At 31.3% G+C, this 26,467-nt stretch overlaps 1 protein-coding gene across 1 annotated transcript; it reads right to left on the bottom strand.

The window, feature by feature from the left end:
- Positions 1–850: 850 nt before the first annotated feature.
- Positions 851–26,467, bottom strand: LOC113512600 (UNC93-like protein MFSD11). Its single transcript, XM_026896503.3, has 8 exons — positions 26,328–26,467; positions 17,593–17,762; positions 9,191–9,367; positions 8,354–8,525; positions 8,136–8,247; positions 7,408–7,533; positions 5,331–5,635; positions 851–3,879 (listed from the first exon to the last, which is right to left on the bottom strand). The coding sequence occupies exons 1-8, from the start codon at positions 26,412–26,414 to the stop codon at positions 3,661–3,663; spliced, it is 1,368 nt and encodes a 455-aa protein (XP_026752304.2). The 5' UTR covers positions 26,415–26,467; the 3' UTR covers positions 851–3,660.

Below are 26,467 nucleotides of genomic sequence, written 5' to 3'. Positions count from 1 at the left end.
GAAACGGGAGATGGGTTATTAAAAAGTATCGATAAGAATTTTAGTATTTGTGATAGTTACAGTCTGATGTTATTGATAAATGAAGGAAGTTAAGGAGTTATAGATCAAAGGGTCAAGATGAGCTAATAGACATAATGGATGTAGGATAAGGAAATAAATGACATAATGAGTGAGAAAAAATGTAATAAGGAGCAGGAAAAGAAAATACGATATAGATCACACACATCTTTATAGATGACCTATATGAAGTCTTACTTGAGCGGGCATACATACATGGGCAGTATGCATCCGAGAATATAGTGGAAACTGGTAACTACTTTCTATCCAATAATCTGTCAGCTTGTGTATCATTCTAAGTCTCATAAAATATTAACAAAGTATTTGTGATTTAAATCACAACTAGTTATTTTCAAACAACAATTTTTTTGTCTATATCTTGAATTATGTATTGGTCTAAGAGAGAATATTATTAGTTTATTTTTTAACCTAAAAAAGAGAAATGTGTTAGATTAATATATTTTTTATATATAATGTTTGGTAACATTGCATTATAGTAACAAGGTTTACTCTGTAGATTAAAAATGGTAGGTACCTGTATTCCTACTTGTTCTCTCTATTGTTTACCTATGTGTAACTCACAAATGTTATGATCGGAATTTTCTTTCAATTCAGAAACATCCATCTGATTTGGCCACTATTCTATACTTCTCTTTAAAACACCAGACATATAGCTATTATATAAAATACTAGTAGAGGTCCATGATATTCGTATGCCACAGAAGTCTGTGATATACTATGTCACAGACTATGTTAAAAATCTTCAAAGATTCTTTAAAAAAATAAATAAAGATAATTGTTAAAATAAACTTTATTTTCTAAAGTTAATTATATCATTATAACCTTAATGTCAACATAAAAGTATAGAATATTACATGTATAAAAAATAGTCTATAAAATAAAATATTAATTTCTTATCTTGCCTGTAAATGACATTAAAATATGTGGTTACACATACTACCCACAGCTGTCTTTAATTTACGATATTCCAAGTTTGTCTTTACAATGAAATATTTCGTTCACTACATTTTTTATTATACTGGTCATAATTAACAAATAGGAATCAGACAATATAATAACTATTTTAATTTGTGCCAGTAATTTTACTAATACCATAAAATTGTAATTACACAATGTCTGTACATAGCAAGATATTTAAAAAAACTATATGGTCTTAATAAGAACAATAGAAACCAAAACAATAATTTTTAGAAACTTTGCCTTAGAAACTCTGTATATATGTTTATTGCGGTATCAAGTAAAAACTAATATACCAAAAATTCACAGATTATTTAATGTAACTTAAAATTTGGTACGCCAACTAAAAGTGTATATATTTATAAACCCAAGTGTTGGGAAGTTGCAGGTTTTGTAAAAAAAAATGTTAAGTATAAAAAATTAAAAGATTAGTGACAGCCAGATTTCGACACCTAGGACATTGCGGTCAAGTATCTTGCACGCTCTGAGTTAATACGTACCTGGATATGCCAACATAATTGTGTTAATAGTCGATTCTAAAGTCACTATCATGATTTATCATTAACACTTATATTTGTGGAAAATTTACAGCTCATTAAGAAATTGATAGACTGTATCAACTGATGATAAAAGTACTTCTGAAACTCTATCTTTTTATATATTAGAACGAACCGTCTAAAAATTGCATTTTTTTATAACAAATCATGTTAATCGTTCAATTATCAAATAATTTTCTTTCTACATATATTAACAAATCGAAACAAAGTTTATATAAAGTTTAAGAAACTATTCAAAACTAAAGAGAGGCAGGAGTAACGCGAAACAAAAACAGAAAGACACAAATTTACGTCGGCACTTCTATAATTGAATCTCTGAAGATTGTAAACGCTAAAAATTATATAAAACTAAATAGCAACGTATAATAAAGACGTAAATTAATTAAACTAAATAGAAGTGGAATGTATCTAAATAAGTAACATGAATAAAAAATGTTGAAAATTAGATTTTGTGCTCTAAATTTGTGACTAGATTTAACCAAACATTTTACTCTTAATTTTTTACATCAGTTATATTTACACGTGATTTCATTAATTACTAATTTACTATATCTGAGAGCACCTCAATTATATACTGACAATAATTATGTACAAAGCTGATTTGACTACATATATTTCTCGTAAATTTACATATAATTTGCTTAATACACAATTCTTTCCACTTAATATTAATGGACAGTCATTTTCATGGCTTTCATACGTAATAATGAATAAAGACAAATATTTCCAGTTTAAATAAATTGTGGACTAAAATAAGTTAATAAAAAAATAAAAATAACAAACCCTGTACTACCTTTAGTAACATTTCGATGTTATAATTATATAGATAAAGAACAATATTATATTAAAGACTTTTTAAGATGTGAGAAATTATATAATTTATTTAAACTTTAATGCACAATCATATGGGTGTACATATGGCGGACTTAACACCCAATAGCGTTCTCTACCAGTCGACCATGAGGCAAGTAAAAAATTAAGTAGGTAGTATATTATACCATATCCATGGTATAGAAAATGTTAAGACAGAAAATTCTTAAATAAAAATTCAAAAACGAACCTCCCATACTAACTTAACAGCAGGACGTGCCGCGTTAGTATAAGAAGCCCAAAATTGTTTGTCAATTTCGACGGGTCTTTTTTTTTGATGAAATATACAGTTCTACTGATAAAACACTCATTTACAATAGATGTTAATGATTTCGATTTCACCTGCATAATACATTTTTTTATTTATTATAGAAGGTATTACAACTATGTAAACACAGACAATAATTTTAATTGATATATAGGACTTGCGTCTTGCATTTACGCCAATTAAAGAAGCGCACATATGGTCGAAACATCGATTTCACATTAATAAAATTGACATTATCAAAACAAAAGTATGATATATAATATCACAATAGGTGAATATAAGAAATAAGTTATTGATTATTTCGGTATTTAATTGACAATTACTTACATTAAATAGTAGAACAGCGTAAATTGGACAAAGTCTTTAATAAGAAATAAAGCCAAAACAAAAAAAAAAATTCGGGGCCCTTCAATCTTATCCCATAATATCGATACATGTTGACAAAATTTATATATTGATTTTGGCGTTGTATTAAAAAAAAAACGATCTTTATATCCATTACATCAATTCATAAAGAATAAAATTATACCAACTACAAAATAGGTAGGTACGTTTGGAATGTTGATATGCAAAAATGGTTCTGCAAAAAATGCGACATTTCTCTTTTTGGTATATATCCAATTGAAACTTATAATCATCGCTACAACTATATATTTTTTAAATATAACTTATATATGGATATACATATATCAGCCTTTTACCATAGTACTGTTCCAATTATTTCTTTCAAAAATATATTACCTCTTTTAATACTTATTTATCTTATTAAAACATATATATAAAATAAGATATATTTATCATAAGTAGTTCAATAAAAAATAACGGTGACTTCACTTAATTTAAATAAATGGAATGGAGACAATTGTTTAAGTTCATTCACTCCAAATATACAGCAGTCTATATATAATCCTTCACACAGTTATACAAGACTCAGTCATAGTGCAAGGCATTGTCTGCCAGTGCGTGGGTGACTGGGGCTGCCTTTTCGTCGATCGCTTCCAGGGCAGCGGCCCGGGCACGAGCTTTGCCCGCCCACTCTACCTTGCAGAACGTCGCGGTACCCAGAGTTGCCAACACACCCAGTATACTCAGCTGCACTGACAGCAGAGCGCGAGATGAGTAGAAGAAGCAAGCGGCTGCTGCCAATGACTGAAAAATAATAGAAATATATTATTTACTTTTATCAAGGAATTCGTAATTTTTACATTGAAAATTGTGATATTTTATTTATAGAATTTACGATCTGTAACCTATACTAGATGATAAACCTGGGTTACTAGTTAGTTACCGAGACAGTTAAAAAGCCCATCTTACACGAATAATAGTAGATTCTACTATAATGCTTTGGATAATCTACCGAGGGTTATACAAAGCAGGTAGATCCGATTATGATATCTGTACAACATAGTTGTAAGCCCACTAAATACCATATTTCAAAAGATGCGATTTTACTTTATATTCCAAATTTTAATGATTATCACCAAACAGTGAAAGCGAGTAACGCAATAACTCAAAAATATATGTATAGATATATTTTTTATTATAATAATAACTCTTTATTGCACCACAAACAAAAAAATGTACAATATTAATTAAATAATGCAAATAAGATATACCTAGTTGCATAAAATACAATTTATAATTTTTACAATTTATATTGAACGAGAGAAAAGTCAGTATTACCATCAGTCCTTACTTAAAGGAGAACATTTACTGGACAATAACAAACAAATAAATTTTTAAATATATCCAAATTTGTCATGCCGTTCTCAAATATAACACAAAGGGATATCTAAACTTCTTTAACTCTCAAATGACGTATATTAATATGATCTGTGTATCAAATTTAAATCCCTTCAGGCAATTTAAGGTGACATCTTAAGATTTTTACATATAATAAAAGTTAGATGGATTATGATAATCGTATCGTATATCGATACATAACGAGCGCCTCATATATTAAAATATCACTTTTTTGTCGTTGTATAAAAAATACCTTCTACGAAATTTACTCCGTAGTGTGGCCCGGCCGTGTCAATGGCCTAAAATTGTGTTTAGGTATTTTATATTCAGAAACAATAACATTTATAACTGCTTCTTGTATTTTATCTCCTTGAATAATAATCGTCGCGGTATTTTTAGTTATCAAATTCATATCTTTATTAAATACACAACGACAAAACAACGTATTATTAAACAAATAAAGTTGACAGTTGCGATAACAAAAATAACAGCCATTCATTTAAAATTAAATCTTTTTTCAGGGACCATAGAATTCTAATGCACACAATTTATGCAATAAATTCCTTCCCAAAATGCCCAACTAGTACATAACTTGTACAGCTTAACCAAAGTGCTTAGCCCCCTTATTCATAAGAACTTTTTTTTATTCTGCGCTGAATTTCTAATTTAAAAAAGTGACAAAATCCTTTAATAGATAAAATAAGTTTATAGGTGGTCTTAGTTTATATGAATAACCCTCCTTATTATATTTTGTTATTCTCACAGTACTTAGTAGATATTTATAAATAATTCATTACACCTGAATTGAATGAAATTACATCAATTAACTATGATGATGAAAGAACAACTAAACTCACCTGCGTGAATTTGAACAGCGCAAACGCAGATGTACTGTTGTCCGAATAATTGCCGCCGAGTATAGAGTAGATCTGCGTGTTAAAGCAAGCATCTCCGAAGCCCAGTAGAAAACTACAGCACATCGCCAGGTACGGTGATGGGGTAATGTACGATGTGTTCTCGGTGTCTCCGAACGGCGCCTCCGATGGTAAATTGATGAAGATCAGGAAGAAACTAACTAGGTGAATCACATAGCCCATGATTACTATAGGGTCGCGACCCCATCTTGTTGTCTTGCTGCCAAGAATACCGAATAGGGCCCCACCTAGAAATAATAAAGAATATCTTTATATAAGTTTGTTTGTTACCTCCTGATGCTTTAAATTACCAATTAATCGTTCTCAATTTGGTATTATTACATTATATTCAGAATACAAAGTAAGACATAGGCGACTTTTATCTCGGTCACGCAGACGAAGTCATTGATAAAACTACTATTAAATATGTATGTTATTTTTAAATATTTAAATATTGTTTTTGTATTTCTATTTATTTGCTCGTCACGTTGCACCGTTAATTATATTTTCTGTTATTCCTGTCTACAGTCGTTTGGTTAAATAACGCCATATGATGTTAAGTCCGCCATTTACACTATCTAGATAAGTTTAATAAATATATAAAGTAAATAGTCCCGCAACTATGATAGGTTACTGTATTTATGTCCCTAACTTTAGAATAAACAGAAACATTACATAAGAAATAATGTTCTTGAAAAAGTAAATACATATTTTTTCACTAAACTGAAGAAAAAGTCTAAGAAGTTATGATTAAGCCGAATACAGTGTGGTATCTCATGTTATTATCTAAATACAAAATACTAGCTAAGCCCCGCGGTATTGCGCGCTTCAATTATGATACAAAGTATCCTATGTTTCAAGTTAGGTTATTACGTATTCATGTACCACATTTCATGCAAATCCGTGCAGTACTTTTTGCTTGACAAAGTAAGAGGTATCCTATATATAAATAATCGCTTTTATAATAGTAGTATGATTATGACAATACGAATATAGAAGGTCATAATGGTAACTGCAGTCATAAAACAAACAAAAAAAACATAACGATAAAATACGATTTAAAGTATGGAAAATACCAAATACGTTGAGATGACAACATTTTTTTTATGCTGATAAAGAACTTATTACAAAATCACTTATCCTTAGGTAATACGGCCAAGGCCTCAATATTTATATCCTTATAAAATCTTAAGAATGAGATTAAATATAAATACTTGAGATATCGAAATGGCTTTATTACAAAAAAAGGATGAAAATTATGTTAACAAACATTACAGTTATAATTGTGAAATCAGTGGTCAATTTAATGGTTCAGGTTTTTAATATCTTGATATAGAAAAAAATTGTAACATGGTTACATACATAGTAGATGGAAATGGAATAATACATCCTCTTCTATGCAACAGTGGCGGACAGTTAAAGATGAAACATGATAATAAAAATGAGTCAGTTGGTTCAAAGTGGCGATTTTACTAGGAATTAGTAATGCATGACGGGGTCTCATAGGCGACACCGTATATTCTGTGATGTCCATGGTACTGTTCATGTATATAGGCGACAGTTACTACTTTCCATTAGATACTTGTCAGGTGGGCCGTCAGATTTACAATTCTAAATTGTATAAAAAAATAATAAACACGATGATTTTCAGGAGGACCGCATGGAGGTCAACTTGACAGGGTATATCGTTACTAATGAGGGGTAAGCGCTCCCTTCACTTTAAAACATTGGTAAACAAGAATACAGCTTACCAAATACGACATAACTAACTTGACAACACAAATAAGTACGTAATAAAGTAACAATTATTCATAAAAGACAAAATAATGTTTTTCAAAGAAGAGAATATAACTAGAGAAATATATGGATTATCTTTACTTGCGACTTAGTTCGCGTGACCAGGTTATGTTCATTAGCCGGTATAAAAAGAAGTCAATATCATTCACCATCGCATATAGTATGTGTATACCAAATTTAAACATTAGTAAAAATTATTATGTATCGATGAAAGAGAACTCACCAAGCACTTCTCCCACACCAATAAACACTCCAGATAAACCAACAAGCTGCTTCGCATTCTCGCCCATAGCGAGCGTGAAACCAATACTTGAACTGTACACCCCACTGAAGAAGGACAATTCGACACCTGTCACAGAACCAATAAATTATTAAATAAATACTATAAATATACTATAGAAATAAACTCTAGAAATAGCCGACATTTCGAGAGCATTTTAGAATTTAACAGAGGGAGACTTTATACAAAATTCGGTTAGTTGGGTACCTCTGTCCCATTCTATTTATTTATTGTATTTCGGTTTGAAGGATGAGATATAGCAGTGCAATTACGGGGTACAGAGACATAACACCTTAGTCCGTAGAAATAGCAACGCATGAGTATCATGGACTACACAGAATACTCTATTATGTCCAAGATACAGTTCATGTCTATAGGCAACGGTTACCACTCTCCATAAAGTGGTTCGGCTTGTTTGTTATTTTAAGATAAATAAAAAAAAAAAACTAATAGCAGACGGCGAACTTCCTCACTAAAGAGTTAATCATTTATTTATTTTATTCTAGTTTTAGTATTTAATAGATTTAGTACTTACAAAAATTAAAAAATGGTCAATCAAATTGTCTTTACGTTAGTAAGATCAAATCTCGAATAAAAAAAACTTTTTTTATATTTGTCACAAATTCTTTAACAAAATTTTGTTACAAAAAATGTTTGAAATTAAATCTTACCCGTATAAATAAATGTAATACTCAATAAGATCATGTCCCTTGTACAGAACAATTTTATGGCGCCTTTAAAAGCTTCTAAGGGTGTTTCCGTTTCTGTGTTAGGTGCGTTCGTCTGAAAAATAAAACGGCCATCAGCTACAGCATTGTAAACTGAAGCTATTAAATACGAATAATATATATTTAAATACATAATTCAATATAAATAAAGTCCATTTTACCTTGACGTCATCGAAATTGGGCGTGCGGCGGACGGGCCGTAACAATATAAGAAAAACGATGCCGATAGCGCATATCGCCGTCAAAACTCCAAAAACAACGTTACGAGTTTCCAAATCTATATGTGTTTTGCCTTGAAATTTGATAAATACGAATAGATTACCAAAGAACATGCTGAAAAAAAATATACTTTAGTGCATTTCAAACCATACAAAGACACTCAGTATAACAGGATTCAAATTCTTAATATGTAAAAAGTGAATATATTTGTTGTATGATATTCAAAGTAATATATAATATAATATAATATTATATATAATTTAAATACGCGTGTTATGGCGGCCTTTAATTAAGGCAGTATTTTATAATGAAACTACATTATTATGTATTTTAAGTTGATATAAATGTATGTTTTGTTGGTTGTCCTTAAATAAATAAATAATTTAAATTGTTTTTCTAAATATATACGTTAAACTACACGACCTTCCATTCCAACGCCCGAATACGGAACAAAACTTTAATAAAAGTATAATAAAATAATTGTACAATATCTCCTCTCTGTTCCGGCAATCTCATTGATTACTACCGAAACAGTTTTCGTGATCACTACTCGTTTTGTTTTATAATATAATAATGTATATTTATATATAATAATTAATAAATAATATTAATGATATTTTAATTCATCTTGAAAATATTTATTTCTTTCTTTCGACAGACAATACTTTTTTCCAAAAAAAAAAATTGGCTATATCATCCTAGACCGTCATGATGATTAAACTTGAGATTGAGAGAACTTACTAAATAATTCTAGTCATATTTCTAATTATATAATATACCTGCACTGCAACATCGCCCAGAACACACCAGAATTCCTTGATATCGTGTCGGCATCACTGTTGATAGTAAGGTAGTTGCCTTGACCGGTCCATATCGCGGCAGCGCCTGCGCCTATTAGCACGCTCGCTACGTACAGAAGCCACGTCCGAGGAAACAGGAATGTAACGATAAAGAACCTGCAATATCAAGCAGAAGTAAACTATAAGTAATATGATTATACCTTTTATAGTAAAAAAAGAACAAGCATGAAATATTTTGTACCACATATTTATATGTGATCAATAAATTAAATTAAATTTTTAACTATTTTTGCTTATTATTTTCTACAGACTTCAAAAAGAGAGATCCGTGAGTATACACTCAATGAAACACTAGTCACCATGTCTCTACCAAATAAAAAAAAAAGTAATATAAGTTATTACCAATTACGTGTAAATAAAATATTTACGGGGTCTGTATTCGCAACTATTATAATTTAAGATTATGTTCCACAAAAAAAAAAACATCAACTTCAATCGTGGCAAAACCAGTTATTTTGATTTAAAACCTGAACTACTGAGCCGATTTTAATAAAACTGCTATGGAGTCAATTGGAAAGCATATTCTTTCTGATAAAAAAGATTTTTTCAAATCAGTCAATAAATGACGGATTTTATGGAAACGGATGACATAAAAAACCGAACTGAGAACCTCCTCATTTTTTGAAATTGTCTGTAATAATTTATAACTGTCTGTAATATATGCAAATAATATGATAGCAAAAATATTAAAAAATAATATATGTATAACATCTATAAGTACTGCCATTAGGTCTATTTACTTATGATATATCACCATGAATGAGTGAATGTGTATCCTTTATTTACATTAGATATATTTAATTAATTTTTAACAATCAAATTTTCTACATATGCTTGTATATTTATATATGTTTTCGGTGCGTAACCTGATTTTAAATATTATTCCAAAAAGGAATAAATCATCAATTCGACTTTCTTAATCTGAACCGATTTGAGTAAGTCAGTTTTAGGTAATCGAAACTATCTAATCAGCATCTTCCTCGTAGAATAGGGATAAGTATTAAAGTTTAACACTTTATTCCCATTTTACGCGTATCGTATATCTTATTTTTTTAGCAGATTAAACGTGATTGAGTAACAAATATCTAAACAGAAAAATTTACAATATTATTATATGACTTTATTCCATGACATTATCTGCATTAATTAAAACACATTCTATAGTATAGGATGATTTATCTGTCGACCAAATATTATTCAAATTCTTTTAGTCGCTTAAGCGAATTTGTGTTACAAACTTTTAATGCATGAAAGATTTTGCTTCACTCTACGTATTCTACCACTTGTACAACGAACTGTGTTTAGAGGAATTATTCAATATAATGTCCACGAGCACTTTACATCATTGTACAGTTCGCCATCGATACGGAGTTCACTCCCATTCCTTAGAGCCGGATGATCGCGTACATCGCGGTTTCAGAGATATTTCTCCCCACAAACGATCAGGTTATTAAATGAGCTTTTAATGGAGGTTTTATCAAGAGACTACAACATAGTGTTCTTTAAAAAAGGGGTAAAGAGGTTTCTTTAGGGTCAGCAACGCACGCGTAATGCCCCTGATATGGTAGGTGTTCACAGGCTACGGTAACAGCTTACCATCAGGTGTACCATATGCTTGTTTGCCAATAGTATAAAAAAAAGTTAAAAAATACTCCATACATTTTCACGTTTCTAATAAAATTAGAAAAATTTCCGTGTCAGGTTTCTAATAAAATGAAAATGTATATTATATTTACTATACTCGGTTACAATATGTGTAGCACTACAACTGTTTCTAGACAACCTTAACCTTGGTGCGGAAATGTGGTGAATGTTTTCGTATAGTGGAACGGCATATTTTAAATAATTGCTTCTATTCATTTCAGCTGCATATTACATAACAGTACCCACCATGTATACAATAACATGCCTGGTACACTAAGGTAGTTTAGGGATTAGCAAATAACTAGTAATATTTTTTCTTATAAATTGGAACTAATAAGTAAATGGTTATGCATGTCTGTCGTTTCCTCATCACTTTAGGTCGTCACTACATGAGGATGTCAATTTGTATTCCTCGTGTTCGTTTTCCTAGGACAATAGACACAGTAGTTTCCTATTCCTTTCCAGTACAGAAGGAGTGTTTAGGAACAATTTAGACTCATAAACCACTATCACCACTATTGATCAGTTTCCCAGTCCGATGAATAGTTATCCTGCCATTTTCTTAATCACCAGAGCCTTATCCATTACCTAATAGGGTTATCACAACAGTTGAAAGTTACCTATCGACGTGCATAGGTAAAGTTGTCTGTTGGGCCAGAAACAGAATTCTACTCACTCCCCCAGAATTCTTTCAGTATAGAATAAAAAACATAAAAATAGATACTTTAATCCACACAATTTACTAAACTTTCTTTGTGTGATTTTTTAATTATAATTAGCAATGAAGCAGAACAATGAGAAAACTCACGCATCTAAAATTCCATATTGTTTAAAGAGGAGAAATAAACAGTTATTCGTTCTACTGTTCATTGTTATAGAGTTTCACTACCTAAATTATACTTTCTATTAATTCCTCAAACTTAGAATGGATGTAAAAATAACTGTTATAATATAATATATAATTTGTATGGGGATCTGCGACTCAATTCCCATGGAAATGAAAACTGCAGCAGTACCGTAGGGACTTAAACGTTAAAATAATTAGTATTCTCGTCTATAAATGGTGCCAATTATAAAGTCTTTTAATAGTAATATTTTACATAATTTAAAAATAAATAATTTATTAATTATATCTTTATATATAAAAATCCCGTATCCCGAAATTCGTGCATACTATAAAATGTTGTATAAATGTAAGATATTATTTATTTCAACTAAAAGATAGAATACTTTTTATTCCAATAAAAAAAATCGAGATCACAGTGGAGGGCAAGGTCCGCCAGTTAGTACTTATATATTATTATTAACAAATTTAAAATTTAACACCTCACAAAAAAACATGTATACTGAAAATATTTCTGTTGTTTAGTTGATTTTTAAATGTTTATTTTAAGAAAACCCCTATTTTTAGCTTTTTCATATTTCAAAATTCTCATTAACTTGGCTTAAAGGACGAAATTTTTTTATTAGTTTTGTAGGCCATTTAAATACTCACTGATTAACTGTAAATTTATTTGCGGTACTGTTTATTTATTCTCCGTGTGATTTTCGGTTGGGAGAGAGTAGTAACATTTGTCAACTGACACGATTAAAGAATCGATGTCTCAATCAAGTTCCAACAACTGTTATATATTTTATAATTAAATTAGTATGGAGTTGTTGTATTAGCCGTTAACTGTCCAATACTGAACACAGCCTCCTCCATAAGGGGATTTTGCCAGTATTTGCCACGCTTGGCAACTGCAATTCGGCTTTTGGTGATGATTTAAGAGGGATGTTGCTGCCCATCCCTTTACCATAAGCTCCCATAGTCCCCTCTTACGACATTCATAGGAAAGGAAAGGGTGGCCTATTCAATGCCGAGATCTACACGGCGAGTAATATTAATGAGTCAGTAATGAATAAAAAATAATCTTTCGATAATAATTACTTTTAAATTTATATATGTATATAAACAGAGGTAGTTAAAGTAATATAACCTTTAAAATATCTAATATACTACCTTTTTATCATGAAATATAAAGGCTCACGTAATGATAAGCGCGAATAATACAGCCTTCCAAGGAGCTCTGGCAATTTGCCACAAACAACATTACTCAATGCAAGCACACAACGCTACGGAGAGTGTTATTAAGTCGCGGTTTTATGTAAAACAAAGGAATGTTTTCTTATTTACATTCTATATTTAAGTATTATTATTTACTTCAAAAAATCCAAAAGTAAAGTAAAAGTAAAAGGAATTTGATATATCTGTACCATTAGGTTCTAGGAGAAAAATAAATTTGACAATGTAACCTACAACAACCGAGAAAGGTAGATTATATTATAAAGGTAGTTCGGACAGTTGTTCATTTTCGAATAACAACAACATTATCAAAGAAGATATGCCTATAAAAAATATTATCTGAACTTTTCATATAAGGTCACAAATTATACTCTAAAGGGTCAAAAATTATATTAATATATCCCCTAAATATTACTTCTTGGGGAAAGTTATTCAATTTTATTAACATTATAATAGAATTTCTCTTCGTCATAACACGATTGTTACACCTTGTTTTTATAAAATATGAACAAATACATTGTAAAACTACTCTTGTATGTTACTCAATGGACAATAAACTACATGTTTGATATTCAAGTCCCGAACTCAACGTAACGGATCCCGCATCGGTTCTGTGTCTGCAGATAGACATCAAACTATTTTCACTACAAAATATTCTAATTAGCCGGTTGTGTGACACTGAAGGGCCGTAGTCGGAAGCATACTTAATTTTATTTTTTTTATTTTTACAACACAGGGGGCAAACGGGCATGCGGCTCACCTGATGGTAAGTGACTACCGCTGCCCATGATCACCCACAACACCAGTGGCATTGCAGGTGTGCTGCTGGCCTTTTAAAAAGGAATATGCTCTTTTCTTGAAGGTTATGTTGTCGTATCGGTTCGGAAAAACTGCTGCTGGAAGTTGATTCCAAAGAATGGTTGTGCGTGGAAGAAAGTGCCTTGAAAAACGCACGGAAGACCGCCACTCGTCCAGATGATTGGGATGAAACTTTAGTTTGTGGCGGGTTGTACGGTGGTGAAAATCAGCAGCAGGTATCAATCCGAACAATTCCTCAGAACACTCCCCATGATAAATTCGGTAGAAGATGCACAGAGAATGATATGCAAAATAATATGAATGCTAAAAATTCCAGACGCTTTTTGATTTTACGATGAAAAGTTTATTATTTTTAAGACTTGAAAGCCTTAAAGCTTAAGTATAAAAAAGCTTCATATTCCTGTTAATAACTTTTTAGTTTTTTATTGTACTGTTTACTTTCTTGTAGTCATTATTTTGAAATTCTTATTATATTTTTTATTTTACTTATTATTATTATTTTGTTGAAATACAAAATGACTGAAACAAATAATAATACATTATTATCAATGTCGAATATCAAATTGGGTGAAATTTCCAAAACATTGTTATCGTAACATATGACAGTTTTTCTAAATGTATAAATACAAATCATTATTATTGTGAAACTTATCGGTTATATCTTTAGCAAGAAGACAACTCGTGGTTGTCTCTTACTTAAATATGACGACAAGGCAAAAGGCATTTCTGATCAGAAACATATTTACATGTAAATCTGTTGATTGGTAATGGAAACGATTCTAAACCTATCTCTTAACCTAATATTTTAATTGATAATCCTGCGAAATTTATGGACGATACGATAGTCCACAAATGGATCATTAAAAATTAATATTAGAATAGTTTTGATTTAAATTAGAAATTTAATTTTAATTTTAAATTTAATTTAGATTAGAAAATTAAGTCATTTTGCTCCTTACAATAAAAATTTCGCAAAAATATCGAAATGAAATTTAAATTTTAGAGATAGATTTAGAGAAATGACGCCTCAGAATCGACCCTAAAATCGGGTTATCATCTTTCCATAGAGAATAGATTAAGTGCATTTACAAATTGTCCATAAAATCCTTATATCCGTATGTAGTGTCGAGTTCATTATGATTCCGTTTATAACCTTGTCATAATTGTATTATCTAATGCAATGCTAAAACATAATAACGTAATAAACATTTTAAAATAATGTATGTACATACTAAATATAAAGATTCAATAAATACTCCTAACCGGTTTTTAGTGCGTGTATTTTTAATTTGTAACAAACTGAAACAACATTTAAATAATAGGTTTACGATTACTGCTAACCAGCGTTTGTATTAAAAAAATATCTTCATTACGTACTGTCAACCATGAATTGGATTTCAATTAAATAACCATTATTACAAAGATAACTTGCTTTATATGTATATTGTGAAATGAAATTGAGTACATAAATTAAAAATTACTTAACTACTATTATTAAATTTCTATTATTCCAAGTAAAATAACACACACACCGTTTAAATTTCCAATCAATATGATAAATTTGTACACTTATATGTATAATAATATATATAAAAACGAACCTACTCCTTTTTTTAAGTTTATTAATTATAACGTGTATATTTTATAGACCTATAGAACTGTTAAAGTAGTTAATAAATATTACGACATGGATATATAAAAACCTAGAAAATTTGTATATAAACTAAAATAAATGTAAACTTATAAAATTTTATGGTAACCCTCTTAAAATCTTTCTGAAGTCGAAGGTCTATTTATAATTGGGTTCCGTTCGAGCACAAATACATAAGTTATTATAATATTATTAATTAGTAATGTAATTAGTTATGTAATAACAAGTAACTATTGCGCCTAGATAATAGAATATAGCGAAGGCACTATCATATCGTGGAGTGAAATAGATATACTTACGTTTAAGTATTACGATTTAGTTAAACAGCACCTCAACAGTAACGTAACATCTTCACATAATCGTGATAACATTCGGCCATTACATTTGGCAATATGAAACTTATATAGTATGTATAAACAAAGTGAGAAGTGAAAGTGTTTTCCTTAGTGGACGTTTTTATGGATATATCTTGGGAATATTTCCGGTTCGTGATTGTATAATTTATACAATAGCGCAACTTGTACTAATGTATATCCTGTCTGTTACTTATTGTGGCTGGCAATCACAATAAGTAACAGCATTAGTACAGTTGCTGCTTAGTACCTAAATATTAAATAAATATATAGCAAATAAATAATATCTTAATACCTAAATATATAGCAGCAATATTGAAGCCGTTTGGTCTCGGTATAGAATAGGTCACCCCTTCCTTTCCCGTGGGTATCGTAAGACGCAACTAAGGTGGGCGAGAGATGGGCAGCAGTGTTCCTATTAAAACATCTCCAAAGCCTAACTGCGGTTGCCAATCCGCGTGCCAAGCGTGGCAACTACTAACAAAACTCCCTAAGGGATAGGCTTATGTTCAGCAGTGGACAGTTAAAGATATGATGATGAACACTAAAGGATGATATGGAGATACTATGGAGAGGGCTATGCTCGGAGTCTCTTTGCGTAATAGAATCCAAAGCGAGGATATCCGCAAAAGAACCAAAATAACCAACATAGCCCGAAGGATAAGCAAGCTGAAGTGGCAATGGGCTAATCACATAGCTCGGAGAACCGATAATCGATGGGGAAGAAAGGTTCTTGAGTAGCGATTACGTACGGGTAATCGCAATGTAAGACGACCCCCCACTAGATGGAGTGACGACCTGAAATGCGTTGCAGGGAGTCAGTGGATGCAGGTGGCTGAAGACCGTTCTTTATGACAGTCTATGGGGGAAGCTTATATCCAGCGGTGGACCGATAATGGCTGAAATGATGATGATGATGATGATGATGATGGACTATCATAAACTCAACTTATAATAATTTTGATTTAAATCTATAAGAAAATGAGTTTTAAAGACAAGTTTAGAGAAATGGTGCCTCACAATCGGCCCATTATCTGTTAAATAATAATAACATAATAATAACAGCGTCTGATAACATTTTAACATTATTAATTGTATTCACGAGTAGCCGCGTGAATCAGTAAGTACATAAAGTATTCTGTGCTATGTTTGGATATAACCTCACATATAGAGCTAAAGTTCACCGTCATTTCTTGGGTGCGTGGCATAATACTATTGTCAGTGCATCCCGTTCATTTCTACCTCATACATCTAAGTTGTGAAATGAGCTCCTGTTTTCAGTTTTCCCTTTACGATATAATATGTGATATGTCAAAAAACGTTCCTACAAACATTTAAAAGACCGGCAACGCACAAGCAATTCCTCTCGTGTTGCAAGTGTTCATGAGTGACTAGCCGCTTTCCATCACTTGGACCGTCTGCTCGTTTGCCTTCCCAACAATACTAAAACCTACCCGTATACCAAATTTCATTCAAATCCATTCAGTAGTTGTTGCGTGAAAGAGTAACAAACAATCATCCATCCATACAAACTTTCGCATTTATATTATTAGGATTAATAGAAAGAGGAAACAATAAAATTGTAAATGAAGGATTGATAATAAATATTAAGATAGACGATTATCCATCATGTACTTCAAGCGATAATAAATTTAAACGACAACAAAAAAGAACGAGATTCGCAATTAGACCCGCACGACTTTCAAGTATCTTTTGCAACATTATTCAATACCAGCCACAATTTCATTTTCACTTCCTGCAATTCCAACGTCATGAAAAGCTTACTTACAAATATGTCAATGCTCCAATCAGCATCGCACCTCTGGGACCAGTAAGGGCGATGATGGAAGGCGCCATCCAATTACATATAGCGAGAGTTGCGTAAATGATGGCCAGGGAAGTATAACCATCGCCAGTGAATGAACTGTCATCATGCGATATGCTGTCCAAAATGGTTTTCTGCAGACAAAAAGAAAATATAGTTTAGTTTGCACAGTGGCAGTAATTACACAGAGTCTACAGATAATACTAAAATGTGATAGTTGTGACAAATAGAATCAAGCAAATTTCATTTCCTCTGACATATTAATCGTTTACAAGCTACTTAAAATATTTTTTGCAGTTCACCATTTAGTGCACCTCGTATGCGGATCTTTATGGGCATATAGGTTACAAAACGGCCACCCAAGGCACACTAGCTACTTTAAAGATTCATCACAGTACTTAACATAAGATGACGATGTATCTCTTTTATCAGTCTTTATTTTAATAAAGTAACATTCTTTAGTGAAATATATCGAGACGAAAAAACTGCATATATTTCTTGTGCATCCAACAGGTCTCCCCACCTTGTAAAGAAGACAAAATTATGAGTGTAATAAAGTTCGAAACCGTACAACGGTGCCCTTAGTACAGTCGATTCACAGTTGTGTGTGTGTGAGCTAAGGTTAAAACCAAATGTCCTAACCACTTTCCTCTCACACATAACTTTCGATATACCTAAAAGCAATAAGATTTTTTTTTAATATACTACCTACTGAGTGTACTGGGCACATAAACCCAGTATAAGTCGGTCATCGGTTCTTCAGTCTTCTGAGGTCATAAATGTATTGCGGCAGTCTAGTTACAATCTGATACGAACATAATTTTCTTTCAAAGAAGTGCACAAATCGATCCGCGATTCTTGCCTTACTTTTCCTTCCTTGGGTATAATATTATATAGAATTATTTTTTATTAGCAATCCGCCCGGCTTCGTACGGGTAGATAGATAGATTAACTTTATTAGGCAAATTTTTTATACCTTGAGTTGCATTATGGTCATTTTCGTGGACATATCTAACTTTTAAAAAATAATATATCGCCTATGTTACTGTCCAATACAAGCTAACATACAAAAAGACAGTATAGATAATTATAAAAGTATCACTTGAGTGCAGTATATGCTATAGTAGGTGCTTGATGCTTGGCTTGATGCAATGCAGTTACCAAGGTGTTATAGAGCATCTGCGACATCAGGAGACCCCCGGTGTTCGTTCTCAATCCGAAATTGTATGTTATGTATGGATAAATATTATTAAAAACTTGTATGTTGCAACTTGATGCGTGGGATTTAAATCTGTATTACTACATATGGAATCGTGGCTGCATAATGATTGCAAAATGGACATTGACATTTAATAATAACGGTATAATTTATACCGTAAAGTACAGTGAACGCTAATTGAATGTTTTCGAAAATTTACAGTTTGTTTAAATTTTAAAGCTCTAAATTTACCACTGCTGTAGCAATGCACTGCTGGAGCTGGTTAGGCGAGCAATATAGGCCGCACGAGCTCACAGTATATAATTTCAAAGTTCACATAAATAATATATAAAATACCAACATAAGAATAATTACATGACCGATTCTAACGAATGGAAAACAGTAAAACGTCGCGTAGATATTAGATTTTATATAATATACATATATAAAAGAATTTACTCGACGTTTTTCGACCAAATAATACAATTGAATCCACAGAGGATAAGTGAAAGCTAATGCCAGATCAAGGAAATCTGCAGGTTGCGTAAACATAATGCGGTTTCATTAAGGAAAATGTTTAAACAGGTACAATGCTAACAATTCGGTTTGGTCGGTATTGAACGATGAGATAAACAACTTTGAGTACGATATAATATTATTATCTGTGGTACAGTCTTTGGATGGGTAACCCTGTGTCGTCTGCGTGTCACAGAGTACACGTACTCTCGCCAGTTGAATAATTTAGGAATATGTTCCACAAAAACAGCGGCTTCAATTGCGACAAAACCAATTATTTTGATTTAAAAACTAAAGTACTGAATCGAGTATTGATAAAAATTCTATGGAACCAACCTGAAAGTATATCCTTCCAAAGAAAAAAGAAAATAATTTTCCAAATTGGCTTATAACTGACGGCGTTATAAGGTAATTATTGGCATTATCAGGGAAAATGATGAATGAAAGATTATATATTAAAAAGCGAATGTTGAGATGGATGTATGGTATGACAACTATGAGACAAGATTAAAACTGAGAATATCAGAGAAGTGAATATAAAATAGACTACAAAAATAATTATAAATTCCAAGTGTCGCCGTTCAAAGGAAAAATCATTATGCTCTTAAAAAGTTTGCCGAAAATCGTTACGTAAAAGCCCCGTCATTTTCATCATAGATAAAAAAATTCTATAGACTCGTGTAGGTCATCAATAACATCGCTCTACTGGTACTTGTTAGCTGATGATAATAAATATAAAAAAAAATCGACATGATCCAATACTTTACTCTGTCGTAGCCATTGCCAATACTAAATTAATTTTAATATTTCTACTTATTAATAATAGATTTATTTGATTTAATTATAGAATTTATTTGCTGCTAAATACTATCGCTTGCAACAAAGTAATATAATAATACTCGAAATTAATCTTTGAAATCGTCAGATGTCATAGGTGTAAGAAAATATTAAAATCGTTTAATTATGAATGCATGTAAATGTACAATTGTATTACACGTGTGACATTACATTGAACAAGACCCTGGGAAACATATCATCAGCAGTAAATCTTATTGACCTAAATAAAATACAAACAAATCCTTGAGTTTATCGACTATAGACAAAAAAGATTAAATTATCTTTGCAGTTCGAGTCAAATTGGAACATAATTTACATTGATATTAAAATCGCGACATAAATATATCGTTTTACGCTATCTACATACTAATTATTATAAAAACCTAATTGTACAGAATTCTTAAGTTTAATAAGTGAGTAACTAAACTCAATTTTTATAATTTCAATTTTTATAAAAAAAAAAACTACAAAGAGTTATTCCTTTACTTATATCTACAATACTATATGTATATAATACATGAAATAAAATATTTTTTTAAATAACATCAAAATATAAGATAAATTTCTTAATCTTTCATACTATGGATATTGGATAACACGGTTTATATGGAAATGTCCTGCTGTTATTACTGTTCTACAACATAGTACTCTTAAAAAGAACTTCTACTTATAAGCGAGCTCGCGCGACCACGATATTGATTGTAATAAACTACTACGTATCAAAAGACATATAAAAAAATATGTCAAAGTAGATGAAAGAATTTATATAGATAAAGGTCATGCGATACCAGTTTCACGCAAGGAAATGCCCAGCATCTTGCACTTTCATTTGTTTTTTTGCAAATTACTTATTTAGATGGGAAAAGCCACGCGTCAGTTTTTAGGGACCAAAATTCGCTTATCACTTTCAAACACTTTTAAATATTTTTCAAGTAAGCCGACCAAAAATAAAAATTGGTATAAATGTAGTAAGACGATGAAAGAGGGCACTTCAACTTTTTCAAATACTACTTCTTTCGTTAAATGAACCGTTAAGTGCATTTCATGCTTACAGTAACTAAACATTTTGTGTTTACGGTATACATAACTGGCGTGCAGTGACCGTACCATGTTCGTAATCGAAGTTTACGCAACAATTCTTTGTTTAAATTGCAAAAATATATAAAATTTATATCAAACTGTATTTAGTACAGAATCTACGCAGGATTATGGGGCAGTTATGCAGTTTCACGAATACAAATACTGTTTTTTAGATTAGTACTTATATTACCTATGTAAATGTTTATTACTATAATACAACTCTGAATAAATATAAGTATTCAAAAAGACGAAAGCGAAATATGTAATCATTGATTGTCTAATCACGAAATATTTGAAGCTATGAAAATTTATATATACTTCGACATCCACTAAACAGATTTTTAGAATTTAGAATAGTAGAAAATGAAGTTGACATGAAAACAATCGCAAGCAACAGTCAGTTTATGATAAAACAATAATAGTGTCATAGGAAAATAAAAATTAACTACTTGTAAAATTACAAAACAAATAAAAATAATAGATATCTATAGATACACAATGATATAACTAGTTTATTCGTTTTGTTATATAGATCTAAGTACCTGTGCGTCTATGAATAGGTACCTACATAAATACCAATATTCATATTGTGCAGCCGTAATAAATAACAACACGACCTTAACTACTAGAAAATCTAATGGACAGATATTTTCAATATTGTAAAAATGCCGCTGCTGTTATACAATCCTGCGACGATCTCAATTTAAAATGTTGCACAACAGAAAAGATCTTACAGATGTATCAATACTTTCCTTAACTGACAATAAACTGTGCCAACACTTGACAACCAATGTAAATTATTATGACACATTACATTGTTATGATATCTTGCAAAAATAAACACTCGATAAACTACATATATAATTGTGTAATTAACCCATTTAAAAATCTGTACTCAATTCGCATCTTAAGAGTAGTGCCCGACTGAATTTTTTATTACGGTTTCGATTTTTGCCAGTTTCGGCCATATATTTGGACTATCGTTCACGATGGAAAATTATTAATTTTCTCTATCACTTCAACCCGGTGGGATCTTTGTTGTTTACCTTGCCTAACGTTATGGTAGATTCGTGTTTTTATCTACTACACTTTAAGTGCCTTGCTATTTCCTTGTTAAATTAATAATTATTTAAATCCTTGTTAAAGTCTACAGGCGTCGGATAATAATGAATAATATAATTCCATACTAGCTATGATACTAGTAATAATACCCGTATACTATTAATATGATGAGTACAATTGGCAATAGGTATTTCGGATTTGGCAAATTTCTAGTCAAAATGGCAGGATAGCTACTATGTATATTAAGCTAATGCAGATTCGATGTTTTGATTTAATTAATATCACCCTCGTTCATAATTCCCCAATGCACTGATTAGGGTATCATGGATTCGAATCCAACCTACTCTAAAACACTCGCGTAGGCGTATACTCGTAATATTATGATTACATCGACTATTAGCAAGCTTTAACTTACACAGAAACCTACAAACACATAACTCGACATACTTTTGTACACAAAATAGGCACTAACGTAATCTTTTCTGTTTCGAGTGACATTTGTGAGACAGAGAAAGGCAGTAATAACACGTACCAAGGTCCCCTAGTACCTATGAATTACTTCGTGATCTATGCATACCATTCAAAGGTCGAATATTTCGTGTTCAAAATTGTAACATAGGGTCAGTGACTTCAAAATATAAATAAGTAGTAAGTCCATAAGGTGATAAAATCAATATCAATAAATAAAGATTCTTTGGTTTCAACTCTAATACTGACCATAGGTTACAGAATGAAGAGGTTATAGAATGTAACTGGAGAGACTATTTCATAATGATACGATACAGTTCAAGTTCGCAAATTTATCCATATGCGAGCGAACACGGTCTATTCTGTAGGGATGCAGTTCTTGGTCCATCATTGTAGTACGATATCGGAAAGGGGAACATGGAATAAGGAAAAAGAAAAGTTCATCTGAGTACTCCTTATCTAATGGCAGAAAAAGATCCAAATAAAAGCTATATCTCTACGTAATTTCAGAGATTCTAGAATTTTGTTCGCTTTAGTATCTCCTACGATACGGGCAGCTCGCCTCTAAGCAGAATTCTCCTAGATATGTTCAAAATTTCGAGTTTTGTACAAGCTGTTTTTACCATACTTTCGATGTAATCATCCCTGCAGAGGTTTTTCTAGTTCTAATTGCAGGCATCCATAGACTTAGAAATCGTTTACCATCAGAGAAGCTTTATGCTTGTTTGCCATCCTCGTAGTATAAAAACAATCTCTGTATTCGATTGAATACTCCCAGTCAGATTGAGCTTGTCATGGGAATGCCACAGATGGAAGAAATAAAAAAGAGAAAAAAGAAGTTTTTGCAGAGTACACGCATACTTGCATCTATAAATTAATTTACCGCATTAAATGTGAGATTTGTTGCTGTAAGCGAAAACTATGAGCAGTGTTTCATCAACTTCGCTTAAGCGCAACCCGCCTCAATTGGATTTTGAAAGGGCACACTGGCTGTGAACTAGAGTATCCCTTATGGACGGGGCTATCATCAGTATAACCATGGGTCTAATCACGTCAACATAAACGTTGATCTAATAACAAGACTACATGTTATCAATGTGGATCAGGAACAGTATTGGCAACACCGAATTCTACGGGATTAACTCCTTTGAGATTGAAAGTACATTTATATACCAAGTCACGGAAACTGCTCTGTCGCAGAGAGTCCGCTTTCCAGTCCCAAAGTTTGTCAGGCAGGCCATACGCCAAAAGCTTGGAAATAAATGCTTTGTGTCAAACCCTTTCTAACGCCGCTAACGCTCACTGCTAGCAACTCGCCATAGTAATTCATAGTATTAGTCCAGGGACATGTGACATATAATAGAGAATTTGGATATTTGAAGTCCTCTAAAAACATACAACATATCATTAAGATTACCGCAGGCGATAATTTAAATAATCAGATCGGTCCCTATTTTTAAAAACCGGTTGCCTGTTGGCTATCTTCTAAGAATCCGGCAAGTATCCAAAGGTGTAACTTAGAAGGAATAAGCGTTAAGAAAGGATACAACTTGGGTATACAATGCCTAAAAACAATCACAAGAACCGACCGGCCCAATGACTCTGATATCTAGGAAACTATTTTCTTTCAGTATATTTTTTTTTTACTATATGGTCCCGGCATAGAATAGTCCGCCCCTTCCTTTTCTGTGGGAGTCGTTAGAGGTGACTAAAGGAGGGTGAAGGATGGGCAGGAGCGTCTCTCTTAAAACATCTCTAAAGCCTGATTGCGGTTGCCGTTCTGCCTACCAAGCATAGCAACTACTAGCAAAACCCCCAAGGAGGAGGCTTATGTTCAGTAGTGGACAGTTAAAGGCTGATATAATGATTATGTCTCTTTACCATATTGTAATATTAGACAGCTCACCCATATCTAGAGTATGGTAAAATAGGTGGTGATTTTCCTCTGCTATCAAGACAATCATCTTGAAAATTTTGCATAAAGAATTACACTCTCTCCAGTGATATGAGCCAGAGAACCATTGGATAATCTCAATGGAAGTAGAAATGAATGGCAGAAAATGTTCTGAAAGAATTTTACCAAGTGTCAAAAGTTATGACTGCCCCTGGAATGGAATAGAAGTTCCTGACAAATACATTCTTGCAAGACTTAAAGGTTGTGAATATGGGGTGGTGTTAAAACATAGGTTCTTAAAAAACATTTCTTTAGGGTTGGCTGCACCCATGTAATTGTTGTACATATTAATAAAATACTATCCCCTTCATTCATTCACCCCCTCCTTCAACCATACTACTTAATATTATATAAGTTAAAGTCTTCACAACTAATATTCTTTTTTTAATAATTAGCTAGGGACGCTGGATGGTAGGAATTTTAAAATTAATGTCAGTATATTTGTAGTATTACTACATATTATAAGCAAATAGCTTATTTGATTTTTACAAAATTTTATATAATTTACAAAATATTGATTCATATTGTGTATACTCAAATGGAGTGTGTTTTGGCAAAACTGGTGAAACACATCATGAAATAAGACTTATATGAAAAAAAATTCATTTTATATAAAATTTGCATTTATTTCTATACATCAAAATTCCTATAGTATCAAGAGACAAAAAATTCCACTCAGATAAAACTTAAAAGATTTTCAACATTGCTTGTAATTCAATAGCATCTGGAAAGCTTAATATCTCTTTGTTTAATTATTTCACTAATATAATATTATGGAGTTTCTGAATTCAAAACTTTATGCTCAAAACTGAATAAAAATAAAAAGCTATAGAGAAAATACTGTACTCACTATCCAGACATAATTTTGGAGTTTAACTTTAATAAATGATAACATACTCTTTATTGGTACATATGGCAAACTTAAAGCTTTAAGTATATTTATTTAAATCTCTCAAAGAGGATTAATTTTGGTTTAGTAGAAAAATAAAACTGATATAAAAATGAATAATGAATTTATGGAAAAATATACATTATTGAATTCAATTACACTGATGACAATTATAATAAACAACTATAATTCAAATTAATCAAATGAAATAGATAGGGTGTTCAAAAATTAATAAGTCAAGTTTTTATGGTACATGTAAGTACTGTGTAAAGAAAATTATTTTAGAAATTGGAATTAAGTTACTGTTCAGTACTAAAATTAAATTGTCACAGAACATACAAGCCTCAAAAGACATTATTTATTACCAGAAAAAAAGGTGTAAATCTCAAAAAACACATCAATGTATTATAATATACAATTCTTTGTATTAATGAAATAAATGATATTTTGTAGCAGATCATCCTAAAATTTGATTATTTACAATCCAATTTCATTTTTTTCTAGTGTCTATTTAGCCAAAGAATTACCAATATAATTACACATACACACAATAACCATAATAACATTTAGACAGTAGTAACACAAAATAAATCTTCATTTTGGATATAATGATAATGTTGAAACATTTAATATTTTTAATTGCAACTAAATAATTAAAATAAGAAATCAATTAGAAATCACACTTCACAACATACCTCAATATTTCCCATGGTTTGAAATGCAGTGAAAACAAACATAAACCCGAACCCAAGCAGAATAACATTTACAAATTTGCGCTCCATTGTGAACAGTCAGTTGATGTTTCCTATTATTGTTGTATTTTCTTAAACTTTTA

This window comes from Galleria mellonella, unplaced genomic scaffold (genome assembly GCF_026898425.1).
Source record: "Galleria mellonella isolate WM207_F2 unplaced genomic scaffold, CSIRO_AGI_GalMel_v1 utg139, whole genome shotgun sequence".
NCBI classification, from domain to species: domain Eukaryota; kingdom Metazoa; phylum Arthropoda; class Insecta; order Lepidoptera; family Pyralidae; genus Galleria; species Galleria mellonella.
This window is presented reverse-complemented; position numbering and strand designations above follow the sequence as displayed.

Excerpts from the sequence above, each read along its gene's own strand:
- LOC113512600 (XM_026896503.3), bottom strand. The coding sequence starts at position 26,414 with ATGGAGCGCAAATTTGTAAATGTTATTCTGCTTGGGTTCGGGTTTATG. Across the intron at positions 9,368-17,592 it reads ATTGGAGCATTGACATATTT|GTTCTTTATCGTTACATTCC; the intron begins GTAAGTAAGCTT and ends TTGATATTGCAG. Across the intron at positions 8,248-8,353 it reads CCAATTTCGATGACGTCAAG|ACGAACGCACCTAACACAGA; the intron begins GTAAAATGGACT and ends TTTATTTTTCAG.